Consider the following 15,142-nt stretch of genomic DNA (forward strand, 5'->3'; position numbering starts at 1 on the left):
CAGGTGAGTGGACAGGATTTGGATCCCATACCTTTGCAACAAGCTAGGATGGGCTAGTGGCTGCCAAGCCACTGCTGACTAACCCTCCCACAGGTACCTTGGCAGGGAAAAAACTCAACCAAATCAACCAGATTACTCAAATCTCCTGATCAATGGAATGGGCACAATGACTCATCTATTCTGAGCCACTGTACCTGTATAAGGTCTGTGCCATGACAAGGCACTCAGCACAGCCAGTCGCTCAGGACACTCTGGGCCAAAACCCCCCTCACAAAGCAGAAGGGCTGTGGGAGAGAGGACTTGGCCCCTGAGATCCCAGGTAATGAGGCTGCCTTGGACTGAGCAGTCCATCAGCAGCGCTGTCCTCCTGGGAAGCAGCATTTCATCACCTCCAGGGCTGAAGCTGGAGCTCCGTCAGAGCCAGAAGTACCTTGGTTGACTGGATGTGCTCTGGCAAGGAGTCGATGAAGAGGTCCCCAATGGGCTCCCAGGTCTCCCGCACGCTCTCAGCCTGGTCCAGGGTGGTGCTGAGCTCTTCCATAGCCCCTTTAATCTCCAGCAGCTGCTCCAGTGTCCGTTCAATGTGGCGATGCTGGTCCACACACCGGGCTGTGAGCTTCTCCCACAGCTCACTGGCCACGTTTGCCTGCTTCCAGACAAAGCGGCTGATGTTCTGGATCCGGTGCCGGGGAGACACATCTGGCAAGGCAAAGCAGGAGGGCAACAGGGAGCAACAATGAGAGCCCAGCCCAGAGGAGAGTGGGACAAGAGATGGAGAGAGGATGGGGAAATGGGAGATAAAATAATTCTAGGGAAAACTGGAAAAAGGGAAGGAAAACAAGAGTATCCATCTCTGCACCAACTCCTCTAGGTGTCCAGCCTCTCCACAGCTCCCTGTCCTCACAGGCAGAAGCCCTGCTGCCCTTTAAAAACCTCCCATTTGCACATCTGGTGCTGCCTCATGAGGTGACCCCATCATGGACTGCATCAGGAGTCTCTGCCTTTTCCTGGGACAGTGACACTGCTCTGTGCCACTCTGACCTTTAGCCAAAGGACTGGGCACAGCCTGGGCATGGTGAGGCAGAGCACTGATGTGCTGCTTTGTGCCACACCAGCCACCTCCACACCACCCTCTCCCAGACAGCCCAGGAGGAGCTATGAAACCAGAGATCAAGGAAGGGGGAGCTCCACAGACCTTTGCTTTCCAAAGTTGGTTCTTCTAATTCCTCAAATGGGTGCTGGGAAAGGAAAGCCTGGGCTGACTCCAGGACAGAGTAAATGTATGGTCCCCGGGACTTCACTTCTTCCATGAAAGCCTGCAGAGCAGAGCACAGAGATAAGACAGCAGGCTGAGAAAAAGTTGTGCCCTGTCACCCCCTTGCCAAATGCTGCAGTGATTTATTCACCCAGGGCCCAAACCTCACTGGAGGCACACAGAGAAGTCAATGTTAAGAGAAATATTTTTGCAGTTCAGGGAAGGAATGACCACCTGCCAGAAGGTGACTCCTGCAGAGGTTTGGCCTGCAGCTTTGCTGGAGTGGGGAGACAGAACAGTGAGCCCAGGAGGGTGTGTTGAGCCAGGGCTGCACAGGAGGAACTGTTTTATTTATGGTGCTTTCAGAGGCACTACTTGGACATGCTCCTCACTCATGCAGTGAGAGCATGGCCACACAAACAGAGCTTCCAGCAGCTGCTCAGCAACAGGTCCAGCTGCTGCAGGAGCACGGAGAGGAACAGCAGGATGCCCCAAAGCAGCACATCTGCCAGGGAAGACTTGAGAGGCACGCTGGTTTAGAATGTCCTCTCCTCCCCTCCAACTGCAGCTCCCGCACTGCTGCTGTCTGCTGGATGGGCTGTTGTGCACCAGGGAAGCTCCAACAAGGATGAAGGATAGCAGCAGTAAACACTTCATTTTTGTTTTCAAAGTAACAACAACTAAAGCCCAGCAGCCACTGGCAGAGAGAAGAAAATGCTATGAACATGGAAGCAGGAAACTCTGATCTGCTGGGTGTAGCCCGGTTTCAGATAGGATGCCAGTGTGTTCCTGCAGGCATCACTCATGTCCCAGCCACCAGGCTGCCCTTAGACCAAGCAGCCTTCTCAGGATCCCAAAAGCAGAGGCCAGTGAGAGGCAATTCCTTCCCCTGCAGAGGCAGGACATAGGAAAGCCACCACAAATGGCAGGGCTCACTAGCACCTGCAGCTGACTTGAGACTGTAATGTGCATTTATTGTCTAAAACCACATGGGCTCTGCCTTTTCTCAGGAAGCAGAGATGGGGACAGTCAAGGGCTGGTGCATCCACAGGCTGTGGCATGGCCGGTGACACGAGGCAGGGGCCGTGTCACAGCAGTGAAGAGGGGAGGCACAGAGGGGAACATACCGCGTGTGTCTCCTTCTCCTGCTGCACCAGGAGCACATCACCCCGCAGGGGCAGCTGCGCTGACAGCTCCTCATCCTTCTGCCCCAGCCAGTCTATGATCTCCTGCAGAGGCACCTGCAGCTTCCCACTGTGGTCAGAGAAGGCCTCCAGCCGAGCCCTGCCGGGAGAGCAAGGACAGTGAGATGGCAGACAGACAGACAGACACGAGAGGAGCAGGTTCCCTGAGGAGGGGACTCACAGCACTGTGGCTGGGTGCTGACCCCCAGGGACCCCCAGGACCACCCCAGGGACTGGCAGCACACCTTAGCATGGGCTGTGCTTGACCCCCAGCCAGCAGAGAAGCTACCCTGCCAGGTGAGGTGAAGCCTGGAGGCACTAGGGAAACTGAAGCCATTCCTCATACTGGAGCCTAGAACAGTCATTCCGTATTTGCCTGTGGGTCAGAACTGCTCTGGCTAGCACAGGGGGCTTGGGATGGCATTTACATGTCTGGGCAGCTTCCAGGAGGCTTGGATTAAGGCAGGAGACAATTAACACGCCCCAGTTAAGCTCTCTGTCATGCTGGCTGTGGAGCTGCAAACTCTGACAGTCTGGAAGGCATGTTCCCCTCATGCAGTGGAGAGAGCTCCCAGCAAAGGGACAAGCACAGAGGAGGTAGAGGCAAAGCCATGGGGCAAAAAGAGACAACTGCAAAGGTGGCAGAGGATAGAGAGAGCAGAAGAAAGCAAGCAGGAGTGAAAGAGGAGGGAGGAGAGGACACGATGGGTAGAAATGGAGGAGATGCTTTTCAGCATAAGGAGATTCAAAAGTCTGTGGACCAGAGGGGGTACTGAGCCAAGGTCACTGTGAATTTATGTGGCTCATCGAGCAAAAAAGTTCAAAAACCTCCTGACAATCACAAGCAGCAGGCAAGGCTAGAAGGCCAGGCCAGCCTGGAGCTTGCTTCAGGGCAGGACTCTTACCGAAGGCTGTGGGATTTTTTTTTAATCTCGTTCCAGCAAAGATTCATCTCCAGAGGAGCCTGGGGCCCGGCAGCACTGCTTGGAGCCCGGGGGGTTACACTCGAAGGTCCTGCACCATCCTGCGAGGCTTCAACCTGGGCAGAAACAGAACCACACTGCATCCAGAGATCACTGCCCTGTGCTTTGGGCACCTGCCTGGGGACACCCACCCCGCTCTGTCCTAACTCTGACTGGTTTTTCAACTCTCAAGGGGGCTGCCCTGTTCCTCAAGCAGTGTGTTAGCAGCTCCCAGAAAGCTCCTGGCTGTTTCTGGAAAAAGGATGCAGTGCCAGCTCCAGCAGCACTAAGAGCAAAGGCTGAAGGGAGGGCTTACTGCACATCTCCTGTTCTCCTCAGTTATCCAGCAATGAGCTTATCTCACTGAGAGCTGTTAAGCCAGAGCTGGTCCTTATGTGTCACAGCCCCTGCAGGGCTAATGATGATTTTTTCCATGTTACACAGGGCTGCTGTGCTTTGAGAAGAGGCTGATCCTGCTGTTCCTAGGGACCAAGGGGATGTGCCAACATCCTTTATGCCATCTCCAATACTGGGACTTGCCACCTGCTCCTCTCCAGAAGCTCCAGGATGCTCCCTGCCTGCATGGCAAATCTGAGAAGCCACTTCTCCTCCACAGATGCTGCTTCTCCTCCGCAGCTCTCCAGAATGAGCAGCCATGGGAAGGGTGCTCCAAAAGGCCATGGAGAGATGACAGCAAATCCTAGCCCAGCCAAATGATGGAAGCACACTTTGCACTGTGCCGCTCAGCTGGAAAAACTGGGTGCTGATCTCTGGACAGCAAATCCTTGCTGGAATCCTCTCCTGAGCCTTCAGCACTGTATCGTGCCCCTGCTCACGATGCACTCTGCAGCATTGGCTAGTGACAGCAACACACAGGGTCAGAAGCACCTCACACAGGACTCAGTGAGGGAGAGGGGATTTTCTCTCCAAAAAAAATAGCTTGTCGAGCAAAACACGTGGACACATTCCCACAAGTGAGACATCAATGAGTTTTGTTGGAGAAATGGCAGCACTTCGATCGAGTGCTACTTTGATATTAGAGCTCGCTTGAGATAATTATCCCCAGGAGCTTAATCAGCCATAATTAAATGTGTTAGTACTTTCTAAACAGAGCATACAACAGGCCAGATAAGGGCAGCTGCCTTGGGGGAAAGCAGCAGCTCTTCCAAGGGGAATGTGTAGATTCTTGTCACTTCTGTCCAAGGGCTCGCGGAGGTGTCTGGAGAAGAGATTCAGCCAAGCCGAGGGAAACAACAGGCAGGAGAAAACAACCAGACAAGGAATTTGGCTGCACAGCTAAAAATACCCCCTCCACACCAGTTCTCAGAGAAAAATCCAATGATCGCCAAGACTGGTGCTAAGTTTGATTCATCTAAAAACATCTAACAGGCTGTTCTCTGCCTCCCCATCCTGCCACTCCAGAAACACCCAGAAAACAGAGAAAACCATCACCCACAGAGTTCACAGGATTCCTGGGGCCACGAATAATTATCCACTCAAGCTTAAACTGCTGCTTGCACATAGGAAAATCTAACTCTGAGTGCAGGTCCTCATGGCACTGAAGTAGGTCAGTCCCACGGCACTGCCAGGGAATGCTCCAGCCCTCCCCTCTGTCCCAGGGGATAACAAAGGAAGGGATCAGCTCTACCTGGGTGCAACTGCAGCACAGCTCTGCAGAAAACACAGTCCTCCCAGCCTTATTAAATAAGTTAAAAGCCCACCACACCTGCAACCCCCAAACCCAGCAGAGAATCCTGTAGCAGTGACCAAGCAGAGAGCAGGTGCTGAACATCTGCTTCCCTTGGACAAAACCCCAGCAAGCGAGCAGAGGGAGAAATAAGTGCTTTCCCTCTGAGCACCCCTTCAGCATCCCTTCCCCAGAGCCCCGGCAGCGGCAGCCTGGACCCTCACTCCCCCTCCACCCTGGAACAGGTTTATTTTCGGGCGCAGAACACTCACGCAGGCTCCGGCGAGTGCATCGCCCTGTGCTCAGCCCCAGACCCGCCGCGGGGCTCCTGAGCTCGGCCGGAGGAGCAGGCATCGCCTGCCGGCCCGCCGGGAGCCACCGGCAGCACCCAGCAGGGCAGCAGCAGGCAGGGGTGCCCGGCCGAGCTGGATGCCCCCAGCACTGACCCCCCAGGAATGTGCAGGGGGGCGGCAGTGCCTCTCAGCCAGCCTCAATCCCAGCTTTGTCCGGTGGCATTCCAGCAGCCTCCAACCTGCCTTAACCCCGTGGCTGCCCTCGAAGCACAGGGGGGGCAGAGATGTGCCCTCTGCGGGGCAGCCCCACGTGGGAAATCAGGTGTGTGCAGAGCCACTGCCCTGGGCACTGGGGAAGATCCATCCCTGCAAGGGCATGGAAAAGGGGATGCATTGGGATGACCAGCAGAGACCTTGGCTCGGATGCTGGAGCACATAGAGAGCAGACAGGGGTGTTTGCCAGGGAAGAGATTTATCTAGGAAATGATCCCATCAAGCCTCAGTGACCCAGAAGGTAAACGGGTTCTTGAGATCTAATCCCAAAAAGTCAATGATGCCCTTGTTGTCCCCCACATGTCCCAGCACACTGTTGGGAACCAGCAGATGTTCCTGCCAGCCTGGACCAAGTGCAAATAGTTTCTTCTTGCCAGAAAGCTCTGGGCTGGCTTCTTGTGTCCCCCACAGTCCTGACGCCCAGAATTTTTATCATGCTCTCTTCCACCTACAGGGAGGGAAAGAAAAGCTCCTAGTATCTCTCCCTCTCTTCCCCTCCTTCCCTGCCTGCACATCTGACGGGTGCTGTCCCTCCTCTGCGACCAGCACAGCCAGCTCCTCTCCTCACCACTTCTGGGGTCCAACAGATGAGAGAGGAGGGGGTTCAGCGAGGCCAGGACACAGCTAAGGATGGGTTGTTTGCAGCCTGCCAAGAGCTTTCAGGACAAGCAAGGACAAGAGGGAAGGCTGTTTCCTAGGTGGCAACAGCAGACTCTTCAAACGAGGTGGACTGTCATTAACACTGCTCTGGCTTCTGCTCCCCTCCTCTCTCCCAGCAAATCCCACAGGGCTCTGATCCCCTCACAGAGGTTTGGACTGCTCAGGCAGGTCAGGAAGGCATTTCCCTGCTCATCTTGCTCTATCTCTCTCCCTCCTCACTTCATTTGCTGGGCTATTTATCAGCCACCCGTGCACTGGCCTGGCAGCAGCACCATAACAGCCACCCTGAGGCCAAGAAACCCTGACTCAGCCACCAAGAGCCTGCCCCCCTGCCTCATTCCTGCACGCTGGAGCCTCTCCAAAGACAGCTCTGCCTTCCTCCCGCAGATCCCAGCTCCCTGAGGCAGGATGGGTCTAGGCTGATGGTCAGCCATGGTAGGGAGAAACCTCAGGCTCAGCCCTTGCTTTTCATGATGGAAAAGGAAAAGGCTGAGCTAGGACCTCATTTGTCCTGGGAAGAGCACTGCCAGTGCCCAAGGGAAGCTTTGGCACCATCCATCAGTCTCCAGCCAGGTGAGAGGTGCCCTGGCACCAACAGCTACAGGCAAAGAGAAATCCACAGCCTGGCAGAGCCAAGGCAGCATTTCCCCACACTGAAGGTGCTAAACTACCTCATGACAGCTCAGTGCAGAGCACAGGCAGCTTCGCAGACAGTTGGCAGCACACCTTTCTGTTCTCTACTCTGCCCTGCCATTTACCCAGGGATCCTTAGAGACATTCCTTCCCCTCTGCTGAGGAGCCTGGCCTGGGGCTCAGAGACCCTGGGGGAAAGAGGAGGGACACCAAGACCTCTCCCTCAAGATAACCAGATTAGAAAGAGGTCAGATTCCTCCTCTGCCTTACAGCATCCACCAGAGGCTATTTTCCAAGCTCCTCTCTGCAACCAGAAGAATAGAAAACTTACATTTTCTGACATTCTTCCAAGTTTCCAGGAAAAAAAACCCAACCAAATACATAAAGGCTGTTAACAGTAACCTCTCACTCTTTATTTTGAAAGAGGCTTGAAATCCAGCTCTGCAGGTTGTCTCTCTCCCTCTACTTTGGGAAACACTTTGCAGCCCCAGCGCTGGCGGAGAGCACACGCTCTCCTTAGTGCAGCCGAGATGGGCTGGAGCTGACAGCCCTCCCCACCACCAGCAACAGAGACCTGCTCTGCCCCCCAGAAATCTGCCCCCTCTGCAAACAGCTGCCACGAGAAAGGCTCCCAGAGCCAGCTCTTACCTGAGACAGCGGGCGGGCAGTGCTGCTGTGCTGCGCCTGGTGCGGGATGTGCCACTCAGGACATCGCGGGAGGACATAGAGCCATTCCTGCATCACCAGGGGCTGCATTAGAACTGATGCTCATGGGGACGGACGCAGCTCTGGCCACGAGCACCTGAAAGGCAGCGTTAGAGTCCCTGGGTCAGCTTGCACCTCCTCATGGAGCTGACCCCCTTCCCAGCTGCCTGGAGCGCCGCCTTCATGGCAGCTGGAGGCTAAAAGGAAGCATTTTTTTACTTAATATACTTCTACTAGTGTGGCAATCTTGTTTCATCTAAACATCCAACTCTTTTTTTTTTCGCACCTGGTTATGCAATTTGCTGTATTGATACGCTGTTAGTAAGTCCCACAGATTATGTTGCATTTTTAGAAAGGGTTGGGTTTCTGGAACTACACAAGATGCCCGTGGTTTAAAGGAAGGGAGAGAGGATCTCACTGTCTTGAACCACTGTTCTAGTTTTGGTTGAGGTAACATTCATTTTCTTCCTAGCAGGTGGTACAGTATGGTTTTTAGTCCAGAACAACTTATGTTTAGACAGAACAGACATATCCCCATAACAGACAACATTTTCAAACATATTTTTTCCTTTTATATTCAGAAGGAAAATTGCTTAGAGCTCCAGCCTCATGTATCTCATACTGTGAGCTAGCTTTTTATGAGTTTTTACTCATTATGAGCTATAAAATTCCCTTCATTATCCCTATTTCTGAACTGTATGACCTGTAAGGCCAGTTAGCAGTGGCCCCTTGACTATTCTATAGATCAGAACTGTGACCTCTGTTCACAATGCTGCTGGGTTTTGTTGTTTGGACTCTAACTGAGCTAAAATAGGGGTTCATCACACTGCCAGAACCATCTTGGCTTTACAGAAAGCCATGAGAAAGAAAGCCCAGAGAAAATAGTGCAAGGTAACATTTAACTGAATCTGACAAATTCCTCTAACTGAAGCACAATCCCACAACTCTGCATTTGACCAGTGGCAGCATCACGAAAGGGGCTGAGCACCAACTATTCTCAGCAGGATGGAGACCTCACACACTAAAGCTGTGAACAACACACAGGCTTTGTCCAGCCCAGACTCAGCACATGGTCAGATGAGCAAATCAAATGAACCAGTGCTGTCTGTGATGAGCTGACAGCTCTGTGCTGTCCCCTGTTCACCCCACTGCCCAACTTGGTGACCGCTTTCCTCCTTCTGGAAGGTAAAAATCACCTGCTGCAGCAGCCAGACTTCATGTCTGCATGGAGACGAGGCTGCTTTCAGGGGAATGAGTGATGCTGATGGAAGAAGGCTGCTGGCTCCTTCACACCCAGCTCAGCTGGACAGCTGGGAATCTTTCTGCTTGGCCCTGGCAGGGCAGGAGCAGGCAGCACCTCCTGCACTGACAGCAGCCACGCTGGACAGACGGGTGAGGAGAAATCCCCCCGGCCCTGTGCACACTGCCCATCTCTCACGCTTTCACAGCCCTCTCTCCCCTGCCTGAGCTCTCACTGCCTCTCTCCCCTCCATTACACACATTAAGAGAAGAGATTATCCTGTTATGATTTTTTTTTTAATCTCTTAGCGATTTTTACAGCCATAATTCTCTCCCTTTCCAGAACAGCCTGTGCTGAGCTCTCCAGCATGCTGACAGTCCAAGGTCTTGTCCTCTCCCTCTCCTGCCCATTAGCACCAGTGAACACTGCAGCCTGAGTATCCCTGCTCCTTTCCCCATGCAGGCAGGGGATTATGAGGAAGGATTATGAGCCCCACATTAGTAATTATAAATTCCAGGGTCTTCAAAGCCCCTCAGCCTCTTGGGGCAAATTCACCTCACCCAGCTCCAAGGGTACAGAAGGTTTCTGACAGAAGGTAACACCACCTCCTCTTCCTCCAGTGCCTGTGCTTTTTGGGCTCTGTTCCTCTAAATGACCTCTGCATGACACTCAATCTAGCAGAGATACAATTCTCAGGGTGTGAAAAGTTATTTTTCCTCAAGATCTCTAACAGAGGAATGCCACTGAGCTCTTCCTCAGGACTGGGAAATACATGGATTTTGCCAGTGAGGTCCTGTGATGTCTCATTGCAGCTGCCATGCCAAGGCCTGAGTTTTTCTGTGGCACAGTGAAACTGCAGTGAGGTGTGCTGGCCAGACGAGTTCAGCCAGACCTCCAACACCACACACAGTGCTCTCTGCTCTCAGTGCTCCCAGCACAGCCTGGCCCCTTGTTCCTGCCACCAGCACTGCAGGAGCAATACTGGGAAGGTCACAAGCTTAGCTCTGACTGCATTTTACACAGTGATGGATCTGCATGCACAGGACAGGTGACATTCTGAGACAGGGGTGGGTAAACCTGAGGATATCCATGTACAGGACATGGAGGGTTTACGTGCTCCCTGCCAGCATTATGGAGATAAGAACAGCCATTGCTGCACCTCCAGAGTGCTGGGCTCCTTGAGCTCCTCCAGGGATGACAAGGCTCAGGACACAGATGGCATAGGGAACCAAAGCCTGTCCAAGGCAGCAGTCACAGAACGAGCTAAGTGCCAAGCAAAGGGCACTGCCCAGTCATGCCCTGTGCAATTCCTTGCTGCCACAAACACTTGTGCCGGCTGGAGGGCAGTGCCTCAGCTGCTCTTTGCCACTCTGCAAGAGCAAAGACAAAGCCCAGAGGTGGAGAACCCAAGATAATGTGGAACTAACTCAGCTGCACAGCAGCCAGCACAAAGGAGGGCATTCAGGGGGAGAGAGAGACGACCAGACGGAGAGGCACGTCTGCAGGCAAGCCAGCAGCTCCCTATGACCCCTTGCCAAATTCCCTGCTATTGCTGGAACCAGGCAAGGAGAAACGCTCTTGATCTGCTCTGCTTCTCTGCCGAGGCACACAAAACAGCTCCAGTTCTGGCACTTCTGCTTTAGTACTTCCGTACAGCACTGTGTCTGGGCACTGCAGCATGTGGAGAAGGGATTTTGTGGATGCTTCCTGGCTAAATTCCCATTGCCTGATGCCTACGCCTGTCAAGAACCAAATCTGTGATCCACTTTGCCTCTCCCACACCACCATTCACCTTCTGCGCTCTGCTCTAGGCTGGTGCTGGAGACCCAGCACATGACAGCTGAGGTTCAACTTCACACAAACCAGATTTTAAGTGCTGACAACAAAAACTAATCATCCCCACAGCCTGCTCCAAGCCTCTACTTGAGAAGGAGTTGAGAGATCCTCCTCTGGAGGACTCAGGGTTGTGGTTAGGCTGTTCAAAGAGATATAAAGTGAGGTTGGTCCCCTGGGCACATTTCTATGCAAGCAGAATGTCAAGGCTCAGGTAAGCAGAAGCAGGTGAGAATTTCCACAGGTGAACACTGCAAGAAGCAGTCTTAGAGTCACCATGGATCAGGCACTGGGGCACTGCACCCACGCAGAGGAGAGAGCAAGGAGGGAAACCTTTTCCACTGGTGTCTTCTCACCTGATCTTTGCTGGATGTCCCACTCCAGGCATAAAGGTGGTCAGATCAGTCCTCAGAAGGATCAGGTAGAACCTCATTACCTGGTGCTGTTTCGCATCCTCTCACACAAAAAGCACCCAACACTTGCCTCTGCTCTCAGCACAGCCTAAGAAATGAAGCAGTACATGTCTCACAGTGCTGTGCTACAGCTCCCAAACACTTCACTAACCAAGCCACTACCACAGTTGAGACCACGATGAAACTCTGTTGAATAATGGGAAAGCCAAAAATCTTCATGCTACACTTCAACAGCTGAATGCTTGGGCATTAGGGTGTATTAAAACCAAAATAATTGCCTTTTTCCTCTTCCTGCATGAGCTGTACCTGCTATAAATTCAGCACTGGAGAGCCTGTCCCACTCCCTGCTTTCCAGACAGCTGGAATGGCCTTTGCTCCACCAGTTCTGCTTCAGCTCTGTCACACAACTCACTGCTCTTCTCAGCGATCTCTGTGCTCTCTCTGCTTTACAGACTGCAGCAGCAGCACCCCTGGCTGGCTGGAGAGGCTGTGTCCCAGCTCCTGCAGCACCTCTCCTCTATCCCAGCCAAAAGGAAGGTGACAACCTGCCCCAGTGCATGTGCTGCACAGTCTAATTCTGCAATTTTGCTGCATTTGTTTAAAATCCTCCTGATACAAATTCATATCCAAACTCTCCCAGACATCAAGGGAATTCACACTGCAGCTGACCTGCATGGCTAGAGGTAAACCCCAGGATTGGGAGCACAGGAAGTAGAGGGTAATGTCAGAAGTTGAATTTCCAGCTCTCTACCACATATAACAGCAGCAAATACAGCATATAGGTCAAGAGGTCTCTCAATCACACAGCTTATGCTTTGAATTGCTAATTTCCTCCAAAACATTATTTCCTGAAACTTTCCACTTCAGATCTTGGCCTACAAGGGAAAAATATGGGAACATCTTGAGGCAAGGCAGCTCAGCTCAGCCTTTATCCCATGAGGAGAGTGGAAATACAAACATGTTCCCTGCTGCTGGAAATGTTAATAACTTTGTTGTTGTTTAACTCACTGTACAGAGAAGGAATAACATTTTAGCTCAGCATGTTTAGTGTCCTTTAAGGGGAAAGGTGGGAGGCTTGTGGATATTTCAGTGTTCAGCTCCCATGCAGATGCTAACAAAGGGAGCATTCCCAGGCAGTCAGACAGCAGGACTCCCTCGACAGCTTAACAACACATCCTGTTTCAGCAAAAATTGTTTTCTGCTCTTGTAAGTAAATAACTTAAGCCTGAGATCGAGGGCCAGACGACCTACTTCCCAAGACCCCACCGGTCAAGGTTTGGTGAGAGAGAAGGAACCTTTGTCCCACTGGGATCAACATAAAAACAACACAGTTCCCTCTCAGAGCGTGGGCCCTTAATCTCCATCTCTTTACAGACCAGGAATAGATACCCAAACACACTCCCACAAAAAATCATCCCAACATTCCCCGGGTTGTTATGTGCTCCCCTGTACCACGAATGAGGACTATCAGCAATCCTCCACATGTGGGAGCATTTTCAACCCCATCATCCAAGGGCTAAAAATGCTGCATGTCAAAGCTGCCACTGAGCTTCACACGGCACTTCCACCAAAGAACCAGGTCCCCTTTATTAATTAAAATGAAGGGTGCTTCAATTAAGCACCTGTCCACGAGAAGAAACGTAAAACCTTTGCTGTATCTGGCAGTGAGCAAGCAGCACAGAAGATGTGTTATTCACTGAGGGTGGGTGAAGTGGGGACTCTCACATCTAATTGAGCTGCTTTCTTAAATAGCCACTTGGACGTTGAGCTCATCACCAAAATGTTTTTTTAACTCAATGGATAAACAGGTGCAACACATCTTAATGAAGAAGCAGCATCACTTCCCCTGGCTCACTCACTCTCCATTTTTCCAAGCAACAGAATATACACATTCACACAATCTCAAACTGATAAATTTCACCACTTGGCTTTGCACGAGAGAACAGTGATGATGATGTCCCCACCTAACCAGGTGAGTGTGGGTGTATGCCCACAACATGGTCATGCAGAACTGACTACCCCTCTCTCTGCTTAAAAATAACTTATGGGGTTTTTTTAAGGAAGATTGAAAAACCTAAATTTCTTTTGCATGTCGTTTCAGACTTCCAGCTGGGTCTTAAGTTGCTCTCTCCAAAGCTCACTTTTCCTAGGAACTCTTCCCATCTCTTTGCAGATTAAAGTACTGAAATAATGACTCAAGCAGGCAGAGGACCCAGCTGTGAGCCCACAGCCCTGCTGTGCTGGACACAGAGAAGCTGCTGCCTGATAGACCTGACAGACAGAAGGAGCAGGGAAAGGGGAAGCAGCAACCTCCCAAAAGGGACAGCAGGGTGGGGAGGGAAAACACTGCCTTAATGACTGAAAGAAGGTTGCACCAAGCATAAAAATTGAACCCACTTCTTCAGAAATATGGCTCCTGTAGCCCCAAAACCTGCCAATTTAAACCAAAGAAAACCTCAAGTCTTGCCTTTTGTCTTTCTCCTCTAAGCACCTGGACTTTCCCTTCCTTGCTGCTGAAGGCAGGAAACAAGTTTTGCTGCATTGTGAAAAGCACATCACCCATTTGCCACGCTGTGTAAATGATCAACAGCAGTGGGAAGAGCACACCCACACTGAGTTATGATGGCCAAGGTGATGCTGCTGCTGACTCCTGGCTTCCTTGGCACTTTATTTCTCATTCTCAGTGGAAAGCTGGCACCTGTTTCTCTAAACTGAACACTCTGCCTTGCCCCCAAAGTCATCTTTATAATCAACTCCTTGCCAAAGCACGAGGCTCTCTGGCCTTCTGAGGCCATGAATTTTATGAGCAGGTTGTGTGCCCCATGAACTCACATTTCCTTTCCCTTCTTGAGATGTAACAGAGAGACCTTATTCTTATGCAAAGGGAAACAGCGAAGGAAATGGGATGGTGCTACTTTGGCTCAATTCTGAAAGACTGGCTTCATCTTTATGCACCTACAAAAATGGGGGTTTTTTGAAGACTAAATTCTTTCCAGTCAGTATGTCTTATTTCATGAGACTTATAATTCCTCTTTTATGTTTTTATCATAGACATCCAGGCTAAAGTAGAAGCCTTGAATATATTTCTCACAGCATGATGATATTGTGAAATTCACCATATGTCTCCAGAACTCAGGGCTTTTGTTTGAACCCATTCATTCAACCCCTTCCCTGTCTCACTTTGTTTAGTTTTGCAAAGAGCCACTCCAACCTGAGTAGCCCCATTCACAGTTACAGTCCTGGCCAATTTTAAAGAGCAGCATTGATCTGCCTCAGGTACTAATCCAGAGACATTGTCCTCATCTCAGCTCCTCCAGCTGACAAAGAGGACCTGAACACAGCATCCCCTCACAGCGCCCATGCCAAGGCTTCCCATCCCAGCACTCCAGGCACCCACATTCTGGGCACAGTGCTGCAAAATGAGACTATAGCCCAGCTCCTTTCCAGAGGAACATCACAGCCTTGGTGCCTTCAGAGCCCTGCCTGGCCAACTCCCACAGCAGCAGAGAAAGCAGCTTTCAGCACGGGGAGCTGTCAGGGGAGGGTGTGAGATGACACCAGGGCTATGGAGAGCACATGAGCCACACATGGGTGCCAGGAGAATGGAAACTCCCATCACAACTGAACCCAAGAACTCTCACAGGTCCAGAAAGAGTGGGGGAGCAGCAGTAGCAGAGCCATGAAGGACCTTGGATTAAGGCACAAAGAAAAGAAAGTGACAAAAAATTGACTAGACTTTTTTTTTCAACACTAAAAACCAAAATACAAACACTGTTTTCTCCCAGAGAAAGCATGGCATTTAAGATTGTGGGAGTAATTGCTCCACACCCATCACTGCATATGGGCAATCTCAGCATTGAGACCCCACAAATACAATGCTGGCATTTCCACCAGTGGATCTCCACAGGTGTGATGCTGTGCTGGAGGGAATGCTGAAGGGAACAGGCTGGACTGGGGACCTGTAATAATCTGTGGCACTAAATCTTGAGGAACCACAGCCCAGG

At 51.5% G+C, this 15,142-nt stretch overlaps 1 protein-coding gene across 1 annotated transcript in view; it reads right to left on the reverse strand.

Annotated features, from left to right (window-relative positions):
- Nucleotides 1-15,142, reverse strand: part of DRP2 (dystrophin related protein 2) — a 29,041-nt gene that overhangs the window by 12,765 nt on the left and 1,134 nt on the right. Inside the window, exons 2-6 of the mRNA XM_085060163.1 lie at nucleotides 7,596-7,749; nucleotides 3,345-3,478; nucleotides 2,383-2,539; nucleotides 1,196-1,316; nucleotides 431-699 (exon numbers count right to left, since the gene is read on the reverse strand). Coding sequence (XP_084916289.1) covers nucleotides 431-699; nucleotides 1,196-1,316; nucleotides 2,383-2,539; nucleotides 3,345-3,478; nucleotides 7,596-7,703 — 789 coding nt within the window. The 5' untranslated portion in view covers nucleotides 7,704-7,749. The remainder of the gene's footprint in view (nucleotides 1-430; nucleotides 700-1,195; nucleotides 1,317-2,382; nucleotides 2,540-3,344; nucleotides 3,479-7,595; nucleotides 7,750-15,142) is intronic.

This window comes from Lichenostomus cassidix, chromosome 4A, assembly GCF_008360975.1.
Source record: "Lichenostomus cassidix isolate B80296 chromosome 4A, HeHo_3.0, whole genome shotgun sequence".
NCBI classification, from domain to species: domain Eukaryota; kingdom Metazoa; phylum Chordata; class Aves; order Passeriformes; family Meliphagidae; genus Lichenostomus; species Lichenostomus cassidix.